General features: G+C 42.4%; 2 protein-coding genes across 2 annotated transcripts in view; both read left to right on the top strand.

The window, feature by feature from the left end:
* Window positions 1-15,770, top strand: part of LOC142572261 (growth/differentiation factor 11-like) — a 124,841-nt gene that overhangs the window by 101,680 nt on the left and 7,391 nt on the right. The window lies entirely within an intron of this gene.
* On the top strand, window positions 723-15,129 carry LOC142572262 (uncharacterized). The gene is made up of 4 exons (XM_075681234.1): window positions 723-949; window positions 2,827-2,932; window positions 5,395-5,463; window positions 11,963-15,129. Exons 1-4 carry the CDS (start codon window positions 732-734, stop codon window positions 11,993-11,995), a joined length of 426 nt encoding a protein of 141 aa, XP_075537349.1. The 5' UTR covers window positions 723-731; the 3' UTR covers window positions 11,996-15,129.

Here is a 15,770-nt window from a genome sequence, read left to right as displayed (position 1 = left end):
ACCTAAATCTAAGCACACGGGTGTTTTCGCATTTCGCCCCCATCGAAATGCGGCCGCCATGGCCGGGATTCGATCCCGCGACCTCGTGCTCAGCAGCCCAACACCATAGCCACTGAGCAACCACGGCGGGTCAAGTATGAGTGCATATAAGAACAATCGCAATGGCCACTCTCGAACAGATATGTGAGCAGGTAATCAGGCAGCTCGCACACCTCTCTCCGATGCTGCTGATTTATGTGATTTGTCGTAGCAATTAAAATTAATTGTGACTGAACCTCAGGAGCAAGCTTATTCTTGCTGGGGGACCGTAACTTCACGAGGTGCACACACATTTAATATAGCGAGTGCATATATTGAAGAGTCGGAAGGACCGAACTACATTGCGCCGCACTATACACTGTAAACACAAATGAGCCCATATGGGCGTTTTAACAGTTGATATGCCATTTTTTCCCCCTAGCCTAAAATGAGTACTCCCACGAGAAGAAGTAAAATAAGCTAGAACCATTATTATACCCCCGACCTCATTTGAAGGGCCATTGCGGTTGTAAAATGGGGGTTTTTAAGGAATAACGGTGGCGTACGGGAAAGTGGGAGTGTTGAAATACACCCATATCTGAGACGAGCCAAATAGAGAAAAGAATAACTCAGCCGTGACCAACAAGGCAGTGAGCCGCAGCGACAACTTGAGTAGGTTTATTTCTGCAGTCAGATTCGAAATATCCCGCGCGATGTGTGTCGGCGCTGTTTTTCTGTTCGGAGTAGCCGCGCCTTGGCGCTGCACAGGACGCCGAAAGTCGGAACGTCGGAACTACGCGCGGAGGAGCACAAGCCTTCGGAGCGCGCGCGCGTGCGTTGAAAGCCGCAAAGGAGCAGCCATTGTCAGCGACGGCGCATTCTTCTACCGTGGTTGTTGTTTCTCACAGCTTTGTACCTCCAAGACTCCACGGTAAGTGACTTTGAACGATTATTACACGTTATATGAGTGTGCATGTGTTCAAAGTGAGGAGACGCGCTGATATGACTTATTGAAGGTCTCAGTACAACATGTCGCGACAGGTGGCCGTCCAGAACCATTTTGCACGATCACTGTGTTTCTTCGAGCTTTGTCGTAATCGAGGCGACTTGAGTGCTTAGAGTCAAGCGGGTGTACTTTAAAAAGGGTATTTTACATGATGACGGACTTTGCCGCGTCTTTAATTGTGTGGATGTGAGCATTCGACATGTTCCCCGAAGCGCAAGCCACTACCATAATAGTTACGTGCAGTGCGAGGTGAGCTAAGCTTCGCCGCCTAACCGCGGCCTGAAAAATGTGGCGGCTCGTTAAGGGTTTACTGCGTTGCGCGTGTGTGAGTGTTTGTACAGCGATCATTTGAGCGAGAACCGGCGGCGCTTCTTCGTGCGCGGTATCTGCTAGCTGGCGCGTACGTGGCGCCAATCCCCTAGCTCGTGCGATTGTGTGCAGTAGGTCGCTCACTAAACGCGCATTGTGCAGATTTGTCAGTACGCTCCGTGCTATCGTTTGTGTCTCTTCGCGCCCACATCGCTGATTGTGCAGGCAGTGCGCGACTGCGGCGCGTAGCATGTAAGCCTGCGCCCGTCGACTTTGATCTGCGGGCGTGAAATGTCGGCTGCGCGTTTGTGGTATTAAAAGCGTGTGGTGAGCTTCGAACGGCACTGCGGGTCAACGCCGCGTGAGCTGCCGGTCAGAGTATAAGAACCTCTTTATTGTTAGCGTACTGCTTGGCGGTAACAGGTGTCCTGCTTGGGTTCAGATTACTGGATACGCCGTCACTTGAACGGCGACGGCCGGAGCAGGTGAGTATCAGTGGCGCCGGCACCTCGGCGGCCAGAAAACGATGCCTGTGCCGTGACGAGATATATCAATTTACGCGATAGAATTGCTGGCGATGGCTCATAACGGGCGCGTCGCTCCATGGCTGTGTTCTTTGCTGAGGCCGCCACTACGCCTGCCGTGCACCATACTACGATATATCTATATAGTCGATGCTTGTGCAATGTTGTTATTCAACAGCTGGCGCTGTGCACTGGATACCTGGACTTGTTTAATGTTTAATTACTTTGCTGCTGTGCCATTGCGTATTGGGTACAGATATTCAGTTTTGAATTCTAGGTGCCAAATCAGGATCATATCAGATCATATCATATCAACTCAAAATCATATCACACATCACAGCGTCATCCTATATTGCACGAGTATGAATAACAAAATTTCTGCTGCGGGTGAAAAATTAAGGCAGACCGATCAACCTGTGTCTGTGAGAAAAATGTGCTTGAAGTCCACCATTATCTATTATAAAGAGGTACTATTTAGTAAAGCAATGAAGGGGGCTAGTTGGTGAACGTTCATGGTTATATTGCGCTCAGTTTTACAAACACGATACTAAGGAAGGACAGGACGTGGACGGATTGCGCTTCGTCCGTCCACGTCCTGTCCTTCCTTAGTATCGTGTTTGTAAAACTGAGCGCAATATAACCATGAAAGAGGTACTACCTTGGTGTTTAATGTCAGTAACACTCATAAGTTATGCATCCTTTTGTGTGAAGTAATTTGTCTTAGAAGCCATTCATTGTAAGGGATCAGTAAACATCTCATAGCTTAAGTAGTGCATAAGTGCATGAGTTGGGCAAAGCTTTTAGTTTGTAAAGAGCAAAGCCATTAAGATATAAAATTTTGGCAAGCTCAGTTTAACAATAAGCTGACCAATATACAAAACCTAATGTCTTCTCCAAGATAAACTTGCCACCAGCTTTTTCGTGTTCTGTGTGATCATTGTAGTGTCAAATATTTCTCTTTTATTTCAGGACTGTGGTTGCGGCCGTTTCATTGCCAGCTGTGAGGATGAAGCAGCTTCATAGCCGGAGATCAGACGCCTCCCATCAGTTTCCCTTTTCAGCAATAGAGGCCTTGGTATGCTCTTACCTAGAGTTTACTTTTTTTACCCTGTATGTTTTTAAGTGCAATGGCTAGTTTAGTGGCATCACTTAGAGTGATTGGTGTGACACCTGTTCCATGGGACGTATGCAGGTTATGCCATGTAACTTTAGCAAACTTAAAAAAATATGCAAATGCCACCTAGCTGCAGAGAACCTAGGTAATGTTGTTTCCTGTCTCTTGGAAATACTTGGATTTGCTGCATTCTGCCTAATTACCTAATTAGCCTTGATTAATTAATAAACTTATCAAATATTATAATTAGATAAAAAGTTTCAATTATAAAATTGTAGAGCAACGTGAAAATTTCCCAGTACAGCTTTCTTTGGCTCAATATGTGCTGCATAATGTTTTTAGGAGCATGAAAGAAGCCTGAGAATCTCGCAAAGTGCCTTGAGTGTGTGTGACAGCGCCTGTGTTGTGTTCTTCCTTCAGTCCTCGTCTTTTGTGCTGTACAATCATGTCGACCTTGAGTGGCCAGTCCTGTGGCAGTTTTGCATATATTTGAGTGCTTGCCCTGTATAGGCATGTGTGTTCGAGTAAGAAAAAAAAAATACTGAAGGAGCCCAAAGTGATGTATTTCAGGACAAGTGTATGATGTAAATAACTATGTAACAATAAAATAAACTGAAACAAGACTTCACAGTAGAGGTATGCAGGTGTGTGCATCAGCATAATGACGAAAACTTCGTGCAAGTTTAGAAAAATATTAATTAGATTGGTTTCTGTCATTCTTCTCTATGACAAATTATTGCAAAAATGTGCTCTCTACTATTGCACGACTAAAGATACAGTTCAAATACATCATTTGCTAGCACCTTCACATTCATAGCAACATAGAGAGGAATGGTTAAAAATTTGCTTTGCTTCTCTGTCCTTCATTTTAGGTCCTTCTCATGTTTGCTGAGCTTCTTACAGTATCTTAGACACCTTCCAGGGTTTACAGGCAACTTGAGTACATTATGCCAGATTGTGGAGAAGCCGCAGAGGTCGCAGCGTCTATAGTGGTGTCCGGTAAATGCAAGTTTCTTGCATGATGCATTATGCTCAGTACCAATTAGATTAAGTTATCATTTTAGCAAAAATCATTGTTTTACAGATATATATCAATGTGTGTCCAAACAACTGCACTGTTTATAAGAGTTGCTCATTCTCTAAGTCTACTGTCAGTGTTGTAAAATGCATGTTTGTTGGACAGCATAGTGTTTGGCCTTCAGCTGAAGGTAGTAGTGGCCCATTTGCATGCGCATAAAGCTGCAGTAAGCCAAATGTGAAAAGATAAGGGCTAATACTAGCAAAATTTACACTTAAGCAAACTGTTTGATGTGATCCCTGGGAAAGTAAGCAAAAATATAAGAATGTGCTTATATGATAAACAGTACCTATGCTTCAGGTGCATGGCTCTCTAGCGCCAGATTCCATAACAGTTCATTATTTAACACTTTAAATCTATTTGCCCTGTTTATGTCTAACTGCTCTAAATTCGAAAATTTTTATTGATTGCACTGTGAAAGTTCTGGCCGTGACTTAAGTCACTGCCAGAATTAAATTTATAGTTGTGGCTGTCCTATGTGTGATAACAAAAACCATTTTGGAAGCAGGTGACTGCTATGCAGTATGCTAAGTGTGTGTATTAGAACAGTCACTTATATTTTCATTGTAACCATGTATCAAGTATGTATGTACACATCTCGAAGCCATAGACTGTGTAATCTTAATTGAAGGTGTTATTGTGTGGAGTAGGTTTTTTTGTAAGCATTGTCTAGAATTTGCGCTACATTAAGGTGTAGTGAAGCCAAGCGAAAAATATTGCTAACACAAAATGGCCAAAGTACATCCTTAAGAGTTTTAAGCGCATTTAGATTACTTTACAGCATGTAGTAAACAAGAATGGGAACTGAAGTGCTTAATTTTTGTTCATTATTACCATATGGCACCAGCATGCAATGAAGACAAAAGAGGAAGACAGGTGAAGTGCACCAAAGGGCAACTCGCTCCTTATGGGAGCTGCATTCAGATCTGCATGATGCATGCAATCTTTGAGTTATAGGAGCAGCTATCCACCTGTTCACTTTGTTGCACATTTGCATTGTTTATGTACTAAGGCTGGCCCTGGAAGTGTTCGGCAGTGCCACTCATGGCATTGGTGCTGCATGCAACACATGCTTCTAACCACAGATGTCATGTATTATGTGAACGTAAGTTCTTTTGAATTCATGTAACCCACAAAAGTTCCATTTGAAAGGGCATGCCATATTTGCCACCATTGCCATGAGTAGCACTGGCTGACAGTCACAGGGCAAGACGTTAACCTTGCTCAGCTATTATGGAAAACTATTTTACATACAAATGTGGTAATTAGTATACATGCCAAAAGCCTCACAGAATAAAATTTTTTACCTGCATCTTACAATGATTGTTATTTTGCTTTAACTCAGGATGCCTTTCCACCTGCGTTGCATCCTGTGGCTGACCACTCCAACGATCTTGGCAGAATTGTTACACAGGTGTGTATTTTATTCTCAGTAGTGATATTTTGTAGTTTACGTTCGATGTAAATGCACAGATTGAATGAAAAACGGCTTAAAAGATGAGCTCACAGGCACTGTATCCAAACGTTTGTTAGGAAGGAAAATCTTTTTTACAAGTTGTCATTATAGCAACACAAGAAAGTGTTCTCGTCAAACCACCAGTACCTAGCAAGCAACAGCATTATACCTTGGAAGAAGGCAAAACATCAGGCGAAAACCTGTACTAAACTGGGGACTGCATTAAGACGTTTTGGAGGCTTAAACTATTTATTGGGTTACTCTGTCTAATTGCTTGAACTGAACTGACATGTCCTGCAAAACAGTTTGTATTCACATTTGATACAATCTACAGCAAAATGTGAACAAAGGGCTGCAATACTCTAAGGGCCTACTATTGAAGTAGCAACCAGTCTTCCCAGTGTACTGCAGCCTCAGGAAAATGATATGTGGTACACTGCACCACATGCACACACAACAAATTTTAATCCATAAGCATCTGTACACTGTGCTTCTGCAGGACGGCAACTGGCTGTTTGTTCGTGACTGACACAACTACGTACTTCAAGACTATTGGGAAGCCACCATCTTTTTCAGTCAGTGTAACAGTCCATAAACATATGGATTTCCATGAACATTTTGTCTGCCACGCTTTTCTTTGTCATTTTTTTGCACTCCTGCTTTGATGGCTGCGAGACACTTCAGGCTGGCTGAAGAGACAGTGGTAGCCTAGTAGCTGGCCTCGCAAAGTCATCTTGATTTTTAAGAGCCAACTTGCTTTGGACAATGTTGAATAACACATCAAAAGGCACAGGAATATTGACAAGGTTAGAATGACTTTGAAAGAAGTTTATGAGGGTTCATTTTTAACTCTGATCTGTCTGCTGAGACCAAATCATGTCAGCTTTTAATGAAGCAATGTTCAGGTTGGAAAACTGCAAGGCTGTGTGGATACTCAATATACTCAAACACCATCATTGCTTCATATAGCTGAAGTTGCTCCATGACGTCAAGGCAGAAGCAAATGACATGGCAAAGGAAAGGTTGGCGGAATGAGGACTCTTGGTGGCAATTATCTAGGTTCAAGGGCTATCGCACTGAGTAAGAAAATGTGTTCCCGATACAACGTCAACATAGTGTTAATGCTGAAGAAACTGGCACCATCTGCTTAGTCCTACACAAGCATGTGCACAGAAAGGGATGCCTGTTGGCCTTGAGGGCCACCACTGCAGGGATCAGCTGCTATCGCTATGACATAGAATGTGACATCAGATAATTATAGTTCACACCTTTGCTGCAGCCCGCTGGCTGGGTAATTGAAGCCTTGATTGTAAGGTTGAAAAGTTTCAATCACAAGGTAGCAATTTAGTTTCCAACTCTTACAGCATGGTTCACTACTCAGTGCTGTAGCGCTGGACATATTCGACCAAGCCTGGTGCAAATTCTCATGACTACCCATGTTCAAGCTGCCGCTGGATACTTAGTTGATAAAGTCACTGAAAATGAAATTTGGTCATCGAAAGAGTCATGAAAACGATGCACACAAGGCTTGTAGTGTGCTCACTTGGTATGGCATCAGTCAAAACACCCTGTGTAGAGATGCTGGCAGAAGTGCAGCAGAAGTGTGGATTGAGGAGACAAAAATATAAGCTGTTCAAGTTCCACATATAACAGACCGATAATAAATCGTCGTTCAGCAAAAACTCTGGCAAAAGGGGCAAGCCGCACTCCCCATGACGAATTCTATAAAAACAGTACTGTTATTGCAGCAAAATTGCCTATAACTCTTTTGTGAAAGATCATGCCAACTGAATAACCAATATAAAAGCATCAAGTTGCTCCAATAAAAGCCTTTGTTACGCTACACACCAGACTGGGATGTAAGGTCTAGGTTGTTTTGTAGCCAAGATGCCCACAAGCAATGCCTAAAACATGTAAACACTTGGAATTAACTGTAATTAAACTGCTGATTAAACTGATTAACACTTCACAGCTGGTATCACAATGTTGTTTTCTATGCCACAGAAAGATTCCAGCACGTGGGGGCCACAATTCTCCTAGAGGCCAATACAGACACAGGGTGCCAGCAAGCATGGACTAAAGATTTTTCCATATGCATTGATGTAGTCTACCAGATTTGGTTTTCTTGGGGGCACAGTCATATTTGGGGTAACAATTTTCTGCCTGAGTATTCATCGCAGGGAGCACTGCAGCCAGCTAAAGCGAGTTTCTTGTTCACACCTTGCCACACGTGTAGACTTGGCCCATTTTTCTAGGCACATTTGTTGGATTCAAGAAAGAACACAGAGTAACTTAAGAACTTTATTCCTTCTAGATTTAAGGCGTGGGCCAGGTGTTAACCATTGTTTCAAATATTTTACCAAACCGGGAAAGATTCTTTCTTGAAAGTCTTCTCATATCAGCTTGATACAGTCCCTGGCTTAGTATGGGTGCATGTGCAGTGGCTTCTTTTTTGGTCTGTTTAAAAGGTCGTTTTCATTTTGAGTGTTTCAGTTGCAAGGAAATCACAAATATATTTTCATTTCAGCAACCCTTGTGACATTACAGAATTTCTTTACATATTGCAACCAAGCTTATTTTTTAAACAAATGCCTTTCTTTCAGCATGAAAAAACATCTTGTATGAAACAAGGCAAAAATGGCTGCTTATGCATTTGTACAATATTCCATCTGAGAGGGGTAAAGAGTAATAAAATGTTCTACTTTCATAATTTTTCTACCATGTGTACAAAATTTCTTAATAGGAATGAAGCAAATTCACTTTTTGCACTAGCCTACTACAGAAACAAAAACGCCGAAAAGCTTTTAAGGGGGCCCTCAGAGGAGCCCAGTCCGTGCGTGTCTTCTTTTCTAGCGCAGCCGTCGCTGCACATGGCTGTGAGTACAGCTGAGCACATCTGCAGCCTGCGCACCCTGTTCTATAGGTGAACTGCTGCGTGTGGAAAGGGTGGACGTGTTGATATGGCGTGGTATTATGTGCACAGTCTTCCCACGTGTTTAGTACTGGGGGTTGCATAATCTGTAGTTTCGGAGATGCATTGAAGTGAGAGACAGACAAAGCGTTCGCCTCCACTGCCAGCACTTTTCATGATGGTGTCGTCCCACTGCGCGTGGCAGTATCAAAGAGGACAGAGTGGATGCAAAAGCAAGGCTAGGTTTGCTTCATACTACCTATGCGAAGGTATCGTTGACACACCGTGAAACCATATCTTTGGTCGCAGACTCAAATTCAAAATTTTTTTTTTCTCATTCAGATTTGATTTTTCTGACTGCGGCCCTTTTCGTGGGAAAACAATCCATTTGCAAATGTACTTATTTGACGAAAAGGTGGAATTATTTCTCACTGCCTGTCGTTTGTTCAATGTGTGTACTAAAGTCAATAGAGCACCAACCAGTATAAACCAGTGTGTTGAATTTGTTTTCTTGTTTTAGTATGATCTGACTGGTTATGTGCCCAAATAAACAATTAGATTATGAAAACAAAGTTCATCAGAACATGTCATTCGTTTTACTTATAATTACCCTATTTCAACTGCAGAACCCACATGTTCAGGCATGTAGATTTAAGTAGAACAAGTCATTTTGCGATTCTTAGTTCTGAACAGGTAAGAGCAGTGCTAAGGACACAAAGTGAGTCCACATAGATAAATGGCATGGTGCACTGTGCACTGACTGATAATTGATATGTTTTTGCAACAGACAAGCAAATAAATATCCAGTAACGCCTTGTCAAAGGCACGAAAGCACATAAAGAGGCAGGGTGTGGTCACATACAAATGTGCCATGGTTGTAGGTTTGTTAACAAGCATGCCACTTTCCTGTAACTTCAAAAAACAGGTGCTGTACTGACGCATTCGTCTTTTTTTGCTGTTGTTATTTTGTGGGATTTGGTTAGTTTCTGGGTTAATGGTTACTGCTTTCGCTAACATGTTGCACTTGTGAAATTCGGGCCGTCATCTGCACTGTTTACAGTGTATGTACCCTAATTTGTCACATTATAGTGGTGCTTAATCGTGAAGGCTCATTCAAATATAGACTTGTCTGCTCTACACATGCTTTTCTTCATGCCAAAGGAATAAGATATACTATGTTTGTATGAAAAGGAAAGAAACTGAGACTGGTGTCTATTATTGCACATAAATCTACGCTTAGTTACGTTAACATTTTCGCATAATTTCAACAACTTATTTGGGGCATTTCTGTAACATTCACTCTGGCTTATCCACTTAGGTGTAAGGAATAAAGGCAAAAAAGCAAAGCATTGCAGTGGATCTAACTTAATGCTCTTGATTCTTGTTACCTTCTTGGCAGCTTTCTTTTTGAAAAGCATATGTACAAAAGCATGTTTGGACCAAATAGGCTGCTGTTTGCGAGGCTTTGCAAGCACCACTATAACGTGACAAAAGCAGTGTGTGGCCATTGGTTGTGCAAATTCTGGTGTAATGACACCACAAAAAGTAAACGAAGAAAGATATGTACACAAATGACACAAGCACCGGATCTCACTTCAAGCTTTAAAATAATGAAGCAGGCAATATTTAATAAAAGGTGGAGACATGATGTGTCTCCACCTTTTATTAAATTTTTATCCACTTGTTAAAAGAAATTCTTTATGCAGTGCAACTAATGGATCAGTGATACATTTGTCCTTTTTAAATGTTGCAAGCCACAATTACCTTTCATGTTGTCAGGTCGTAATACCTGGCTACAACGCAAGTTTTGTGGAACACAGGACTGCAGTCACATTCTTTGCAGTATCTAACATTGTGTGAGGGAGGGTTGTTTCACACAGATGACTCATACTCCCTCAAACTCCCTCATTTTGTATTAATAGAGCATCTCATCTGTCCGATGTAGGCACGGCCTTATGATGGCAGCAGACTACACAACGCTTGCGGCCTAGCTCACTAGATGCATATTGTGCATCAAGCCACAGCCAACCTTTTCCTTTTTTTGGCTTCTGCCTTTTGTTACAGCACAAAACTCTCCTAGCAAGGGCCTGAGAAAACAATGATTTGTGCAACTAAATTAGGCATGAATATGGAATATAATGAATGAGATGATGAAGTAAAAAAGTGGTTGCAGTTGTTTCATATGCATTTGTAATTTTCATGGGTAATTTTGTAGCTGGTTCCTATGGGCAAATTATTTTTTTCTGTATGAAACATGTGGAGAGATTTGCTCTGATGAGAAAAAAAGACTGAAGCCAGGAAAACAAATCAATTTGTTTTTTGCGCGCAGCACAATTTGCAGGCGGTGCACTGTGCAATGGAGGTTATGTACAGTCTGCCATTCCCATCCAGTCATGCTTGCATTGCATAGACACACATTGTAATAATTTGAGATTGAGACTAATGAAGTTTGTGTGCAACAACTCTCATCCGCACATTGTGATGCACTGCAAAATAGATTGGTTCGTTCCTGTGTTCTTCAAAACTCGTAGCCAGAAATTATGAGCAGACGTAAATAAGATAATTAAGCTTTGGTAGATTAGCACAAATAGGACAAATGCATCAGTCATTCTCAGTTACATTGAACGAAGAATTTGTTTTTGAAAGAATGACGTCACTTCATGTCACTACGTGTTGTATGTCATGTCTGTTTTGTTATTAAAGCCAGAGTTGAGGATAGGCGCTTGTGCCCTGCATGTCTTTGTCTTCGTTTGCTTCTGTGGTGCCATTACACCAGAATAAATCCATGAAAGGAGCTGCGAGTCCATGCAGTTATACTACATTGGGCTGGCTGGGTACGGCTGGGTACGGCTGGCGGCCTCAATGTGACGAGTTCGAAGTAGCAGTAAGTACTTCAGAAGGGCAGAATTTTGTGTCAGTTGAGGGTGCATATTACAGTATGGTGAAGCAATAGATGGAACAGTGTGAGGCGAGACAGGTGGGAAAGTGCTACAGACAACTGCGAAAGTTTACTGGAAAGTTTCACTGCAGCAGGACAATGCGTGCATTATCATGGTGCAGCAAAATTTGCCAATTTTCATAGTTGTCAGTAACACTTGCCCATCTACATTACACTTCACCGTACCCTAATAGCAGTAACAACAGCAATCAACTGACCCGAGCAATAATCAAAGCCCACAGAATTGCCAAATTGTAAGAGAAATGTTTCAGTGTAGCACGTTTTGCTAACTGACAAGTAAATCTGCAAACCAATGATCAGGTGTATTTTTCATGCACATACATTATTTTGTAGAACTGCTTCCTGCTTTGGTTTTTTTTATGGCTTTTAGGAAGCATTTTAAGGTACGCAACTGTTTGTCTGTTCTAAAATTAAATCTGTTGTCTGCCAGCACTATGTGTCATTACTGTATCAGCCCTTACTTTGCCAGTGTCCTTCGCACTGTTCGCAACTAAATATCAATAACCAGATAACCATTTTTTAATTTTCAGATTATGAAGAGAATACTCTTAATATGTATTTCATCAGAAAAATTTTCTCAATTTTAGGAAGAAGTCCGGCTGGCCCCAAGCCCGGTGTGAAATGAAGAAGTGGCACTCCACATCAATTCATGTTTACTTGTCGTCATAGCCAGTCTGTTAGCTTAATTTTTGGTTCTTCCTATTGAATTCCCAAAAAAAGGTACCAACTCTCATTCATTGAAAAGAAATTTTTGCACTTGGGGACGCAGCCATGCACAAAGCCTTTGAGCTCATTAATATCTTTATTTTTGAAAGAAAGTGCAACACCTGCGTGGAGCAATAGGTTGAATAAGGCGAGGGTAAATGAAAACAATGGCAACACTAGTCATCAACAGTTGTCCAACAAAGGAAGTCTCATGCTGGAGCCAACATCTTTGCAAGGGAACCAAATGGCTCCAGCCTGAGACATTGTTCAACCTGGCAAGTCTCCTTGTCGAAATATTTCCTCTAGCCTGAGACCTATATCTGTTCCACCACCCTCGACCAACAATACACCTATACATTTGGTAACCCATGGCAAGGTAACAAATTCACATTCAAAGAGAAGGTAGTGTGCACTCTGGAAAGTAGCATGAACAGTATTTTATTTACTTAATGAAATGCAGGTTTGCTATCCAATTACTTTATTTTGATCCCCATTTTATAATTGGACAGCATGGATCCTCAGGGAGACTAATAATTCGAAGCTCACACAATTTTGCTCCTTTATGTCCGTTAAATCCGTCCTGGTTGCTACACTATCAGCCCTGTCTGAAATTGCATTGCAGTGTTTTGAGTATGCATCCCACTTAAAGAATAGTTACGCTTCTACCTCAGAATGTCTGCTACTGCGTTGCAGCATCAATTTTATGTCTAGGTGGTGACTGGGATGCCATGTGCTTTTTAAATAAGACCAACATGCTATTTGAAGTGCAATTAAATGCAATCTCAAATGACCTCAGCTCGGGGGATGACACAATTGGAGGCCAATGTGATAAGGAGGATTTGATTTCTGAAAGCAAGGCACTTAAACGTGAGAAAGCATGACTAATTTCGTCTAAAGATGCTGCTATTAGATATGATCAGGGAAGGTACTTGTTCGTGGCTGCATTTGCAACATGTTTTATTGCTGGCTTTATATATTGCACTGAGTACAGTGAAATGTTACTGCTTGCACAATATTCAACCAAACATAGTAGCCATGCCAAAGTGTCTATGCAGAACACAACTCATCCACTATTATTGTCTACAGTGGAATCTCGATAAACGAAAATCGCTTAAGCGAAACTGCCGCTTAAACAGGACACCATCCTGGTAGTTGGTTGGCTCTCTGGAATGTGTCTCAGAAATAGAACACCTGGTAAATGGAACCAATTTCCCTGGCCCCTTGAGGCTCCATTTAAAGAGCGCCCACTGTAAAAATATAGGGGGGATCCTGTTTGGAAGTTTCGCAAATCTAGTCGCAAACAAAACCGCATTTCAGTGGGAGCGAAATGCAAAAGCACCCGTGTACTTAGGCTTAGGTGCATGTTAAAGAACCTCAGGTTGTCCAAATTAATCTGGGGTGACTCGCTACGGCATGTCTCATAATCAGAAGGTGGGTTCTGGTTCGTAAAATACGATAATTTTTAATAGCTTGCTCTGAAATACAGCCCAATAACTACACTAAATTATGTAGCTTGTTTGTGTGATGAGTCCCAATTTCTTAATTTAGTACTTTGATATTTATCATATTTGTGTGCTAGTCCATGCAAAATGTCACTGATCAGCCTCATTATACAAGCGACTGTTAATTTGGAATGGCTTATTCAAGCAACTTAAGCTTACAGCACAAACACCTACACTGGCGCTAACTTCTTGATTTCTTCATCGTCGATGCAATATAAACCCTAGGCCACACAACCGCGCAGGCACTCAGATTACATTACAGAGATCTGCCAAATTATCACGTACGCAAACGTAGGAAGTCAAATTCAGATGGGTGCAGGGACAAAGATATTTCACTGATGCAATTATCGCCTTGCCTTTTTATGTGGTAGGCCTCTAAGGCAAGCCACGCATGCTCATTCTTGCTTTTGCCAAGAATTGACGTCCCATCAAGTTGTGCCTCACAATTGTTGCAAGAGTTTATATGCGCATCAAGGTGCGCTCCTCTATCTACATTTCTGTTTACTTTTGCGCATGTTCCCCGAGTCGCTCATTGATGCAATGCCCTTTTTAGCCAAGCTATGTCTTACCGCATGAGAGTGGAATGGTATAAACCACGCCGACAGCGCGCGACACGTACAAAGCAACATGCCGAATTTGGCATCCTCCTCTGCTCTCTCCGCAGATGTGGAAGCATAGCTTTGAAAGCTTGTTCGGCGCAGAAAATGCCAAAGGAACACTCTGCCTGCAAGCAACTTTCTTGAGTTGATAGATGACCTTATGTGTTTAAGGGACCACGCAGGGAACATGCGCAAAAAGTAAACAAAAATGTAGATAGAGGAGTGCACGTTGTTGCGCATATAAACCCTTGCAACAGTTGTGAGACACGACTTGATGCCACGTCGATTCTTGGCAAAAGCAAGAATGAGCATGTGCGGCTTGCCTTAGAAGCCTACCACATAAAAAGTCAAGGTGATAATTGCATCAATGACATATCTTTGTCCCTGCACCCATCTGAATTTGACTTGCTACGTTTGCATATGTGATAATTTGGTAGATCTCTGTAATGTAATCTGGGCGCCTATGCAGTTGTGTGGCCTAGGGTTTATATATGCATCGACGATGAAGAAATAAAGAAGCCAGTTAGCGCCAGTGTGTGTCGTATCTGCCTTTTGTGGTCTGTCTTAGGTGTTTGCGCTGTAAGTTTAAGTTCAGAATTATGTACCAACTAGGCTCAAATGAAGTTTTACTGTTAGTCAAGCAAGCTCAATATGTAGTCTGTGCAAAAGTGTGGAGTGTCAGTACAAAGTAACAATTCAAACACATGGCTCTGTAGTTACAGTTCAGTATGAAACGAGGTAAGATTTCTTAGCATTTCTTTCATTTACAAATTTCATTGTGTTAGGACATGTAGAATACTAGTAACTGGCATGCTTACAATGTACATGGTTCTTTTTCTAAAATCCAGAAATTGTTTTACTGGGGCAGAAATGTGCTTTCTTTAGGGCCCGGAAGTAAACATATTATGTTTCTTACATTTGATGTCTAATAAATTTTCTTCACTGTCAGTGTGTGTCTCGTGCATTTTTCCTTTCAGCAAGTAGCAACTGCTGTCGAAGGCGTTTGCTGGCCTCGGAGGCACTGCCGATAAGCTAGGACGACTGTATAAAAGCTTTGCAAAGAGGGGCTCTGTGATCAGCGAAAGGAAAGAAATGAAGACGTGCGGTGACGGATTCATTCGCCATTGACCACGTGGGCGCGTGACTTGGTCGATTCAGCGGTGGCCCTGTGCCGTCGATTGGACCACGTGTGGCGAGCCCGCGGCGAAATGCTTCGTGGCGGTACGCCGCGCCTATGCAGCAGCAGATGGAATACCGCAGGCCAAAGTGTCGGACGCCGGCGTTCGCTCCGAGCAGGTGCGACGCCTGCTCGGGTGGCAGCTCACGAACGGCCGAGTTCCCTTGAGCCTTGATCGCCAGCGTTCGACATTTCGGCCTGCGGTGTTCCGTCTCGTGCTGCGTAAGCGCGCGACCCGCGCCACCAAGCATTTCGCTACGTGCTTGCCGCACCTAAACTAAAATGCCTTTAATTCCTTCACAAAACTCCCATTGTACCTCCCAATCAAATGGGGGTGAAGTGGGCGTATTACGGTACCCCCGTTGTGTGCCCAAATAATGCCCATCAATGGGAGTTTTATCGTACGCCCTTT

This window comes from Dermacentor variabilis, chromosome 2 (genome assembly GCF_050947875.1).
Source record: "Dermacentor variabilis isolate Ectoservices chromosome 2, ASM5094787v1, whole genome shotgun sequence".
In the NCBI taxonomy this organism is placed as follows: Eukaryota; Metazoa; Arthropoda; class Arachnida; order Ixodida; family Ixodidae; genus Dermacentor; species Dermacentor variabilis.
This window is presented reverse-complemented; position numbering and strand designations above follow the sequence as displayed.

What these genes read in the sequence shown, in the direction of transcription:
- LOC142572262 (XM_075681234.1), top strand. Translation starts at nt 732, where the DNA reads ATGTGTGTCGGCGCTGTTTTTCTGTTCGGAGTAGCCGCGCCTTGGCGC. An exon ending in TGTACCTCCAAGACTCCACG is followed by an intron (nt 950 to 2,826) that starts GTAAGTGACTTT and finishes CTTTTATTTCAG; the next exon opens with GACTGTGGTTGCGGCCGTTT. An exon ending in TTTCAGCAATAGAGGCCTTG is followed by an intron (nt 2,933 to 5,394) that starts GTATGCTCTTAC and finishes GCTTTAACTCAG; the next exon opens with GATGCCTTTCCACCTGCGTT.